At 35.8% G+C, this 11,636-nt stretch overlaps 3 protein-coding genes across 3 annotated transcripts; 1 reads left to right on the top strand and 2 right to left on the bottom strand.

Annotated features, from left to right (window-relative positions):
- Positions 1–487: 487 nt before the first annotated feature.
- LOC129885623 (probable protein phosphatase 2C 63) lies at positions 488–4,037 on the top strand. The gene is made up of 4 exons (XM_055959972.1): positions 488–884; positions 1,437–1,810; positions 2,650–2,886; positions 3,403–4,037. Exons 1-4 carry the CDS (start codon positions 626–628, stop codon positions 3,661–3,663), a joined length of 1,131 nt encoding a protein of 376 aa, XP_055815947.1. The 5' UTR covers positions 488–625; the 3' UTR covers positions 3,664–4,037.
- A 140-nt stretch (positions 4,038–4,177) lies between these two features.
- Positions 4,178–7,067, bottom strand: LOC129885622 (pentatricopeptide repeat-containing protein At5g02860). The gene has a single exon (XM_055959971.1). It carries the CDS (start codon positions 6,988–6,990, stop codon positions 4,507–4,509), a length of 2,484 nt encoding a protein of 827 aa, XP_055815946.1. The 5' UTR covers positions 6,991–7,067; the 3' UTR covers positions 4,178–4,506.
- A 720-nt stretch (positions 7,068–7,787) lies between these two features.
- LOC129885621 (protein TRI1) lies at positions 7,788–10,290 on the bottom strand. Its single transcript, XM_055959970.1, has 2 exons — positions 9,875–10,290; positions 7,788–8,304 (listed from the first exon to the last, which is right to left on the bottom strand). The coding sequence occupies exons 1-2, from the start codon at positions 10,247–10,249 to the stop codon at positions 8,185–8,187; spliced, it is 495 nt and encodes a 164-aa protein (XP_055815945.1). The 5' UTR covers positions 10,250–10,290; the 3' UTR covers positions 7,788–8,184.
- Positions 10,291–11,636: the final 1,346 nt, after the last annotated feature.

Genomic DNA, 11,636 nt, shown 5'->3' with positions numbered 1-11,636 from the left:
GTATCTAAATAAAGAACGTAATCAAAAGACTTAAATTAAGAAAAAAAGGGAGTATGTTGATTAGAATTGAAGACGCGAATTACGGAATAAATTACATGTGCAAATACATAATTATGGTATTCTAGATTATATTTTTAAATAGTGAAATAATATATAATTAATTAAAATATGAATAAAATTAATACATATAATATAAATGTATATCTAATTAGATAATTCTTTTTAAATTACTATTTTTTATATCTCAATTTATGTATCAAACTTTTCTTTTCCATTCATTCAAAAAAAATGTCGTTTTCTTAATTAGAAATAATCAAGTTTTCTTTTATTTTTTAATAAAATAATTTATAATTATATATATATAATTAAGATCATAATTTTTTTAAATTTATTTATCAAATCAAACTTCAAGGGTCAGCGAGAAAACAAAGGAACAACCAACTGTGATAGAAGTTGAGTATAAATATAAAGAGAAACGCGTGAAAGGTCTCTTTACTTCTTCCTTTTTCGAATTACAACTTTTCCGATACTTTCTCTGAACAAATCCCTTTATACAGTTTTTTTTCTTTTTGTGGCAAAATTGTGGTTTGTAAATTTTGATCAAATAGCTATCGGAGAGAAGAGTATGATGATTCGATCGTGTTGTAAGCCATTGGAGAGGTGTTTTGGGAGAATAAACGGAGATGGGCTTTTATGGCATATGGACCTGAAACCTCATGCTTCCGGCGACTTCTCAATCGCCGTCGTTCAAGCTAATTCCTCTCTTGAAGACCAAAGTCAAGTATTTACTTCTCCTTCTGCTACCTATGTTGGTGTTTATGATGGACATGGTGGACCTGAAGCCTCCCGTTTTGTCAACAGACACCTCTTTTCTTATTTGCATAGTATGTGATTTTCTTCTATTTTGACCTTATTTTTCAGTTTTTAGTGCAGTATACTTTTGTGGGTCACTCTTTGTTTCTGCAATTTCTTCTGTTTCAGCGTGATTTTCAGTTTGTCCTGTCCTATACTTTTGTGGGTCACTCTATGTTTCTGCAATTTCATTTGTGGGTCACTCTATGTTTCTGCAATTTCATCTGTTTTGGCGTGATTTTTCAGATTTTCCCGTCATATACTTTTGTGGGTCACTCTTTCTTTCTGCAATTTCTTCTGTTTTAGCGTGTTTTTTCAGTTTTTCCTGTTATATACTTTTGTGGGTCATGCTTGGAAGCTGCTACCACTAAGATTGATTATGAACCTTAGATCAAGTATATGATAATATTTATTGTTAGGTATTAATTTTATATGATAAGTATCATATGATATGAGTTATTAGGTATTTTATTTCTGCAATTTCTGCTCAAAGGTTTTAATTTTTTTTTTTTTATTATACAGGTTTAAGCTACGGTTTCTGTTAGTAATAATTTTTATGAGCGATTTTGGTTTTGAATTTGTAGAGTTTTCGAAAGAGCAAGGGGGTTTGTCGTCAGATGTTATAAAGAGAGCATTTAATGCTACAGAAGAGGATTTTATTCAATTGGTGAAGAGATCATTGCCTGTAACGCCAAAAATTGCATCTGCTGGATCATGTTGTTTGGTTGGTGCAATTTCTGAGGGTGAATTGTATGTGGCTAATTTAGGAGATTCTAGGGCAGTTCTTGGACGCAGAGGTTTTGATGAGGAAAAAAATTCTGTGGTTGCAGAAAGGTTATCAACTGATCACAATGTTTCATGTGAGGAAGTGCGAAAAGAAGTTGAATCACTTCATCCTGATGATCAGGCTATAGTGGTATACATTCGAGGTGTTTGGAGGATTAAAGGCATAATTCAGGTGAGATCTTGCTTGTTTTGTCAGTTGATGAACAGTCAAGTTTTTATGTGTTCTAAATGTGAGAATATGTATTACTTGAACTTTCCAGGTGGGAATGATGTTCTATCTGAATAGTCCAGGTTATACAATTCACGCTTTTACTTTGCTCGGTGCTGATTTTATGTTGTTCCAACTAATCTTGTAGTATATAGGCCTCCTTTCACAACATTAGTTTCATCTTTATTTTGCACAAACCTTATCTCTTTAATCTTAGATGGTTGTCCTGTTGGTTTGATGGTGGTTATATTTTACTCTCTTTCAGTCAGGTTCATTATTGCTGAGCCCTGAATTTATGAGATGTGATGTGTATATTGTATGACTTGGGAAATTTTAGGCTTCAGAGCATAAACTGTGGTAATTATGCTCCATTTTATTTTGTGTGCATACTGATAGGGAATTTCTGTTTATCTTTGTCCTACGTGTTCTTAAGGTTTCATATCTTCCTACTCTTCCAGGAATCACACGCTATGCCTCTTGATCCACTGTTTCATGCAGTTCAAGTTAGAGGAAGCCTGTATTCCCTACATGAGACGCTCATGAAGATTTTATAAAGCGATGAGTTCTGATTTTGTAGAAAATTTATCCTCTCCGTTTTACTTCTTGACCATCTTGCTGGCGGAAAAGGCTCTAGATTCCTGTGATGGTTATCTAACTATTAGACCTAGAGTATGTTTGTTTTCTGCTGATAAAAAACATGGAATGTTTGCACTCTATCTGTAGTCATTTGTCCGTTTTCTCTCCAGTCTTGTGTGGTCTACTGGAGATCTTTGGATGATACTAACTTATATCTTAATTTGCAGGTCTCAAGATCTATTGGAGACGCCTATTTGAAGAAACCTGAATTTAACAGGGATCCTATCTTCCAACGATATGGGAATCCTGTACCTCTGAAGCGGCCTGTACTGACAGCAGAGCCTTCAATTGTTACAAGAAGTATTAGGCCTCATGATCTATTCCTTATATTTGCTTCTGATGGCCTCTGGGAACAATTAAGTGATCAATTAGCTGTGGAAATAGTATTTAAAAACCCAAGAGCTGTAAGTTCCAATTGTTTCATTGTTGTCTCCTGGTGAACTAATGGAAATGTGTGCATTTATGCATATTCGTAAAGTCGAGGTGGTTGAAGCTTATAATCTATGGGTTCAATTGAACTCGGTATTTTTTTTGTCACGGAACATAGTTGTATATGTTAAACACCATTCAACTTTCAATAAATATTAAACTTTTAACCTATAATCTCAAAAGTACAATGAATTTAGCTCTAAGAAACTTTAAAGGTTGAACACGTCAAGTATAAATCCTAGATCTGTCGTCTCTGGGTAAAAGTGTAGATTGCATTAAAAAGTAGTCGGAGACATTTCATTCAGCATTTCAGCCAAGTTACTCAGCTATGCTCAGCCTTCACTACAGTCCCTGGATGCAAGTCTGAGTATGTGGGTTTGCTACTTTTACTTTTGTATAGCTCATCCTGTTTTGGTGAACCAGTTCCTTGATTTGTAAAATTTGTAGTTAAGATATGTCTTATGCTGTTTATTTGGTTGATGTACTTGCAGGGAATAGCTAAGAGACTGGTGCGAGCAGCCCTTCAGGAGGCTGCTAAGAAGAGGGAGATGAGGTACAGGGACATACAGAAGATAGAAAAGGGGATTAGGCGATATTTCCATGATGATATAACAGTTATTGTGATCTACCTTGATCAACAGAAAGAATCCTTCCACTCCAAAGGCACTCTTGGCTCTATCACCGCACCTGTAGACGTTTTCTCATTTAATTCAGATGATGCTGAGGAGAACCCAGTGATTGGAGCTTTTTGAACAGCCAAAAACCGCAACAAGAGGGTGGTATATTCAGTATATAATATTACTGTATAGGAAAATAGCGACAGAAACAAAGTATTACATGGAGAGAATACAAGTTTGATGTAGATAAACCGGGGTTATGGGTGGTTGATTGGATGAATTGAGAGCAGAAGTTCAGTTTAGGATCTGACCAAACCCATTGTTTTGTTCTTTTCAGACGGATTGTGCTTTGATATATATAGTGCAAAAACGGACTCCTGTTATTTTGAGCTGACATTTAGGTAGGGAAGTTTTCTGGAAATCCCTTATGAAAATTCCCAGGTTTTCTTGTATTTTGCATTCTTGCTGGGCAAAAAGTTGAATAATATGATAATCAGATTATTTCTCTATCTTGTAGAATGTAGTTATAGGTGTGTGGTCTCTCTATTCGTAAATTTACACAAATCGTCAGTTTTGAAATTCATTGGGGATTCTTCAAAAGAAGTTATCCAAAGTCTAACACTTATCCTGCGTTGATATAATGCAAATGTAAAAAAAATGGCAATGTACATGCACAATGAATTGAAAGGTTAACAAAATGTCAATTGAACAGAAGATAGATCATTAACAAGTTTGCATTTTGGTACAACAAATGTCATAATTTAACTAAGAGCTTCATCAATCCTAGCAACTAACATCAAACCTTGTCTATGCCAAGCAAACTCCAACAAGGATCTCCAAGATTGTAAAAGAAGTTCTATATACAACAATTAGCACACTGCTCATATTTTCGCAGTGTACATGTATATAACATGGAAAAAGGAAGAGAATACAGCAAAACGGTGTTGCTACTAAACTATAATCCATTAAAAAGAAAACTCATTTCTTCATCAACCGCGCTGATAATCTAGTCTCTTCTTCCTTAGAAACGTGAGGATTAAGCTTACGGAGGTTCTTAATAAAAGCCAGAGCTTCATCTCTCCGGTTGAGTTTACAATATGAGTCTATAATGGAGTTATATGTGTTATCATTCGGCTTACAACCTTGTTTGATCATGTAACGAACCACTTCAATGGCATCAATAAACATTGCATCAGCTGCATAACTTGAAACAAAGGTATTATATGTGATCACATCAGGAACAATTCCAGATTCCTTCATTTCTGTAAAGATTCGTGAGGCGTCTCTCATCCGCCCATTTCTACAATACGCATATATTACTGTGTTATATGAAATAATATCAGGCCTGACTCCTTTTGCTATAATTTCCATTAGCAGTTGCTCCGATTTCTCATAATTGCTAGACCGGCTGTACATATACATCAAACTGTTATATGTAGTCAAACTAGGAGTGAAACCAGTATCTTTCATGAAGTTCATGATCTCAGCTGCCTTTGTAACCATTTGCTTCCGACCATAAATGGAAAGCATGGCATTTAAGGTGGTTATGTCTGGCGAGAAACCTCTACTTCTTAACTCGAAAAAAGCTCGTTCGGTCTCCACTAAAAGATCACTTTTGCTATAAACTAATACAAGGGTCTTCAGAAGCACAACATGAGGTTGGATTACAGAAGAGTATATCTCTTCTGCAAGAGAATGAATCCTGTCAATCTCTTTCCCATTGGCATACGCATGAAGTAAGGAACTGTACGTTAGCTCATTGGGTTTACAACGACCATCTTTCATTTCTGCAAGTACCTTTTCAGACTGTTCCCATAGCCCTCCCCGAGCCAATGCTGCTAGAACAGCATTATATGTGGAGAGATCCGGAGTGACCCCTGCATCTAACATTCGCCTGTAAATGACCATAGCTTGATCAAAAGCTCCACAACGACTGTAAGCACCAATTAATGTGTTGAAGGTGTCCCGCTCAGCTACAAACCCTGCTCTCTTCATTTCTTTGAACACTCCAGTGACTTCTGAATCCATTCCATTCTGGCCAAACACGGCTAGGAGCGTATTCCAAGTGACAATATCTGGGGAACAACCAAACATCCTGATATCATCTAAACCCTTCATCATTTCAGTGAATTTTCCCCTGTTTCCATACATCTTAATAAGAGCATTGAAAGTGCAGATGTTTGGTTTAATACCTGCACTTGTCATCTCCTCAAATATTCTCATTGCCGATTCATCCTTCCCAGCCTTCTCAAATCCGGAGAATAAGGTGGTATACGTAAAAACATCAGGCTTAATCCCTTTATCTATCATCTTGGCTTTCAGCTCCATTGCTTCCTCCATCAGACCATCCCTAGCATAAGCAGATACCAAGGAATTATAAGTCACAATACTGGGCAAAAACCCATGCACCTCCATCTCTTGTAAAACCTCCATAGCTTCTTCTGGCCTCCTAGACCTCCCATACACATCTAATAAAGCATTGTATGTAACTTTATCAGGAAGAAAGCCTCCTAGTTTCATCTCCTCAAAAATCTGCCTAGCCTCCTCATACAAAGATCCCCGACGACAACAAGTAATAAGAGTATTATAGGTATAAGCATCAGGAACAACTCCAGAGTTCTTCATACCTTCAAACACAGCCGAAATTCTACTCCAAGGCATACCCATTTTCCCATAAACATTCAAAATCACATTGTATGTGATTAAAGTAGGTTGGCACCCTTCCTCCTCCATTTTCTTGTAAACCATGACAGCATCCCTATACCTCCCATTACGCGCAAATGCAGTAATTAGAGAAGTATACGCATAAACATCAATACCAAAACCATCTTTATGCAGATTATGAAGCAAAGATGAAGCCACCGAAATCCTCCCTTCTTTGCCAAGCATACTTATAACCACAGCAATTACAGAACCATTTAACAAAATCCCAGAATTTGGTCGATTCCTCACCCACTCAAACACATTCAACGCCAAGTCATATTTTTTATAGTACCCTAAACCCTTTATAATACCCAAAATATCAAAACTCAAAGACTCTGTATCCAATTCAGAACCTTCTAAACGATGCACAGTATACAAACTAAGCAAAATTTGGTGAATATTTTCGAGTTGGAATTCTGGATCGATAAGGGTTTGAAGAACTTTCTCACCTTGAGGGGAAAGTCGATGAGGATTCCATGGTTTACCTCTGTTGGAATCATTGTCCTTGCCAATAATACGCCGTCGTGTTCTGGGGATAGGAGAAGGGAAATTAATGGATTGAGGAATTTGAGGTGATTGAGTGGAAGTAGAAGGGAAGTTAGGAGAGGTGTTGGGATTTTGATGGTGAAAGAGGTCATTTAAGAATGGAGCTAAAGGTTGATTAGAGGAAACAGTGAAGTGAGGATGTGGGTCTTGAAAGATAGATTTTGAAGGTGGAGGGTTTGGTAGTAGAAGAGGAAGACCTAATTTGTCCGCCATCTCACACCTTCTGTAATAGCAAAATACTCCTATCGTCTTTGCATTTCGTGGCCACTTATTTTGTGTTCCTAAGATATTTTCATAACTAATTTCGAAAAATTACACCTCTTATTTTATCATAATTTTTATATCATCCCTTCCATTTGTATTCGTTAAAAATTCGGCTCATCTATGTTATTACCGTTTGAGGAAAAAAAATCATCTCTGTCATTATTTTTTAATTCCGATTTTACAAAACAACACAAACAACTTTTAACATGTTTCAATTGACGTTTTGGATCAAATATATTATTTTTGTTTCTTCTTCAAAAGCACCAAGAACTCCAAATTTTCAACTTCTTTAATTCTTTCCAAAATCACCTCAAATTTCAAAGTGGAGTCCATCCGAGCTAGATATCAAAATTGAATATCTTTTGAACTCAAATTCAACCTAACCCAACACGTCACATTTAAAATTTCTTTAAGGTTTCAAAGCTTCAACCTCGGTACAAAATTATGGTATTACCTTAAATTGATATCTGTCCCACCAAAACTTTAGTCATATAATCAACTAAACTTTTTCGTTTCTGCTGTAATCTAAATTAATATATTTTCCCAAAATAAGGTGATGTTGGTGGGAATACAAATTTGTTTCTTCCCAACAACAATTTCTGTCCTTCCTATACGAAGAAAAAACTGGCTATGAAATGTATTAAACATATCCCTACCTAAAACTAACAGTACTGTACGAGGTAGTAGTAAGGTTGCATAGACATGTAGTAATGTTAGTCCTGCAAGTAAAGTGAATGGGCTGATGATTTCACAAACTTCATTCAAACATAGAAATTATACTGGATATTGTCATATGCATATGCAAGGGAAAAATCCCTAATATTCAGTACATTTGACCTTATCAAAGTTCAGTAAGTGCAGCAGCCAAGCCGAAACTTGTTCTAAATATGCCCCGTGCATAGCATACAGCATATAAAGCTGCAATATGTTTATGATTGACAATCCACTGGCTACTAATCTAGCATCGGCAAACCTTCATATGTAGATCTGAATACCAAAATCAAAACTTTCACAAAAGAGTGATCTTCGTAGGTTAGGGCGCCTCCAAAGATGTTTAGATAAGCTAATTAATAAAGCAGCACGATTCCTAGTAAAGCCTAATTTACAAAAAAAAGAAGTTTCCCTTCTAGGCTTTCCTTTAGATCATTTAAGAAAGTGAGGACTAATCAAACCGGCAATCTCAAGGAACCCAACACGCTCCTTTCCTCCAAAAATTGTCTTCAACTTCTCATCGCAAATTATGACCTTCTTGTTTTGAGGATCCTACAAAGGCAACATATCGTTAAGTATCAACCCAACTATACATAGAAGTTAAACACATAATAAAAGAACGGGTAGGATAATGCACTTCAAAAAGAATTGGCAACACAAACAGTGGAGATCACTAGCAGAAAGCATTGCCTTCTTTACACTGACCTTCTCAGGTAAATTATAGCAATAACGTTATGTATCAACAATAGATAGCAAAAAATTCAACGTACTAATTACACTAAATAGACCGACATCAAACCCACGTGGTATAGATTAGAACCAGTATGTTCTCCCTCAACATACTTCTAGATAAAATATCAGGTGTGAAAGTAACCATATCAAATATAATTTGCAAAAATGATAAAACCTCATGAAAGTTCCACAACAAGTTCATTGAAGTTTGACCAAAACAGCAAACATGTAATGAAAAAGCTGCATTGAAAGCCAGTCTCCACGAAATTCTGGATCTTTCTTACACTAAAATACATACAAGTTCTCCATCTTCACCACATTATACATCCTGATGAGAGTTTGACAACCAATTATGAAAGCCAAATGTCATAAACCTTCAGATAGAGTGAACAACTTGAGTCAAATGTCAGGGTTTATGTCATCACAAGGATTCACTGCAATTGGTTTTAAAGGGGGGTGAAAATCTATTAAGAACTAGAAAACATAGATCATCAGCTTGCTACGTTTTACGCAGTATGCAAGGCCATGAAAGAGCTCAATGACATCATGCTGTTTGGCTTCTATCAACAACAACATACCAAGTGGGGTCTTCGTAGAGGCAGAGAGGCTGTTTCAAACAAACAATCCATAGATTTATAAGACTTCTCAATGGAATTACAGAACAGAAACACACTCTGGTCTTCTCAATCACCCTTTCATCTGTATTGTATTGCACTTTTTACAGATTGCCACTTTGCATCAGTAAACTAGTAGTTTTGATACCACATGCCAGCAAGAATCTGGCCACCAATTCTTAACTGAAAGCTACAAAGTATGAAAAGCTAGTAGCTGAATCCCCAACAACAACAGAAGATGACATAGACTTATGTTGCATTTTAAGAGACTGTAAAATAGCATGGAAAAAGGAAGTACTCCAATTTAACATTGAAGCGCAAAGACAAATTAGGAATTTAGCATATAACCAACTAATATCAAAAACCATCCTTCGGAAAAAGCTCTATAGTATACATACATAATAGCATATTACTACTACACATCTAATTACTAAGAAAGTTTAAGTGGAAACCCATATTTAGACAACCTAATCAATCATAAAATAAGCATTACAACAACACAACAAAGAAAATTGCCAATGAACAAACCACATAAAACCGTAATCAGAGAGAAGTAATACTCAACCTTTCAGCAATTGATAAGTTAGCATAATCAAAATAAGTCCACTCATTCTAAAATGAACCCACCTAAAACAGAAAAAAAATCTAAACAACAGCCTTAGCCAAAATCAAGTACAAAACAGAACACTATTAAACAGGCAACATCCCCAATAGCATCATAATAACTTATTGGTAAGCTCGTAGAGGATAACCGGTGAAGCGTAAACGGGGTATACCTGAAGGTCGTTCGCTTTGATGTGTGCCCAAATCAACTTGAGGGCTTGAGTTCGAGGAACCTCAGACATGCCACCAAGGAAAGCCTGCATTTCGGGCGATACTCGACGCGGCTTCATAATCCCCCTAGGTTCACGCTTCTTCGGCTCTGCAGCCGGCTTAGAAGCCGTCGCGAAGGTGACCGTCCGCACAGTGCGCAGGATAGTATGATGAGCAGCAAGCGGAGCCGCAAGCCTAACTGAGGAGAAGGAAGCTGATTTTGCAAACGACGCGGTTTCGCCGGTCGAGAATACCGAGAATAACCCCAAGGACACCGCCATTATCTTCTTGCTGTAGCTTTTTGGTATATTTTGAATTTGCAGAGATAAGTGTGGCATAGGGTTTTTTGTGTCCGTAAAAACCAGGGTAACCGCGCCTTTTGGACTTTCTGTTTTATTGACCATATTGCCCTTTCATCTACATAATTAGGCCCGCTGATGGGCTGATTATCCATTGCTAGTGTCAAGTTACAAAGCCCACATAAACAGCCAATAAAATAGCGGACGATATACCAGTTCACTAGGATAGCCGAATTACATGTGCTACTTTGACCAATTTCTCCCTTTCAATTTATACCATTTAGTTTGATTAGATATCAAATTTAAGAAATATGAAAAAGGATTTGGCATTGTTATAAACAATGAAACAGCCAAAACTTCCATCAAGGTCATCAAAATAGGAAAATATAAACTCACGAAAAAGTTAAAGAAAATATTAACTCTATATTTATAAACGAAAAAAATTAATCATGTATTAATAATATAATTTTTTATTAAAGAAGATTCGAATGAACCCCTAAACCCTTTACTGCCTCTGCTCCTCATTCTAAAACTACCAAATTTATATAACACTCGTGTATAAAATCATGAGCAAAATTCAAAGCACAATTTTACGTAAGCTTTGAAAAAGATGTATGTTTTGTAGTTTAACGGAAAACTTCTGCTATATTTGAATTATGGGTCTTGTTTAATGTATTTTTTTTGGATTTGCTAGAAAGAAGTTTAGGAAAATGACAAGGCAACGGTAAGGAAGAAACATTTTTACGTCATGTCAAAGCATTACTTGAGTAGAGGTGTAAAGAATTATTTAAAGTAATAGACACAATTCCTTTTACTCTACGCGATTTGGGCCTAATCAAATGGACCACCAAATTAAACCCCCGTGCCAGCTGTTCCATTATGCATATACTCAAATTATTATTTATAGGTAACTTGTCTTTTCAATATTTCAATTACTATAAATTAATTATCACATATTAATCATAAAGTTTGAACTTAAAAAGGGTCAGATCACCTCATTTGAGTTTTTTTTTTTCTACTTTCCCTTTTTTGGTGAAAGAGTGGAACAAAAATTTACGTTGCATGATATTTGTTCCAATACCAATTAGCCCTAATTATGTGATTAGGCCCACCATCATTTTGGTTTTTAGTATTTGAATTTGATGCATGCGTGGAAATGGTAAGTGTAAGAAAATCTCATCAAAGTTTAATTTTCAGCTAAAAAAATTAGTTCATGAGTCGAAAATAACTCAAAATTATATAAGGACATCAAACAATTCATCACTAATGCACAAATATGAATACCTTTAGAATTGGATAGCTAGAGCACATATACAATACAACATAAAATAGAAACTCAACATTAAGTAAATCACGAATTAAAATGAGCATATATAATACCATTATAAGAAGTAAATTGTTAGTTTAACTCAACTATAAATTATAA

This window comes from Solanum dulcamara, chromosome 4, assembly GCF_947179165.1.
Source record: "Solanum dulcamara chromosome 4, daSolDulc1.2, whole genome shotgun sequence".
NCBI lineage: Eukaryota > Viridiplantae > Streptophyta > Magnoliopsida > Solanales > Solanaceae > Solanum > Solanum dulcamara.
This window is presented reverse-complemented; position numbering and strand designations above follow the sequence as displayed.

Bases quoted from the DNA above. Each gene is read 5' to 3' on its own strand.
- LOC129885621 (XM_055959970.1), bottom strand. From the start codon at position 10,249: ATGCCACACTTATCTCTGCAAATTCAAAATATACCAAAAAGCTACAGC. The intron at 8,305-9,874 runs GTATACCCCGTT...TTGCCTTTGTAG, and splicing joins TCAAAGCGAACGACCTTCAG to GATCCTCAAAACAAGAAGGT.
- LOC129885622 (XM_055959971.1), bottom strand. From the start codon at position 6,990: ATGGCGGACAAATTAGGTCTTCCTCTTCTACTACCAAACCCTCCACCT.
- LOC129885623 (XM_055959972.1), top strand. From the start codon at position 626: ATGATGATTCGATCGTGTTGTAAGCCATTGGAGAGGTGTTTTGGGAGA. The intron at 885-1,436 runs GTATGTGATTTT...TTGAATTTGTAG, and splicing joins CCTCTTTTCTTATTTGCATA to AGTTTTCGAAAGAGCAAGGG. The intron at 2,887-3,402 runs GTAAGTTCCAAT...ATGTACTTGCAG, and splicing joins TATTTAAAAACCCAAGAGCT to GGAATAGCTAAGAGACTGGT.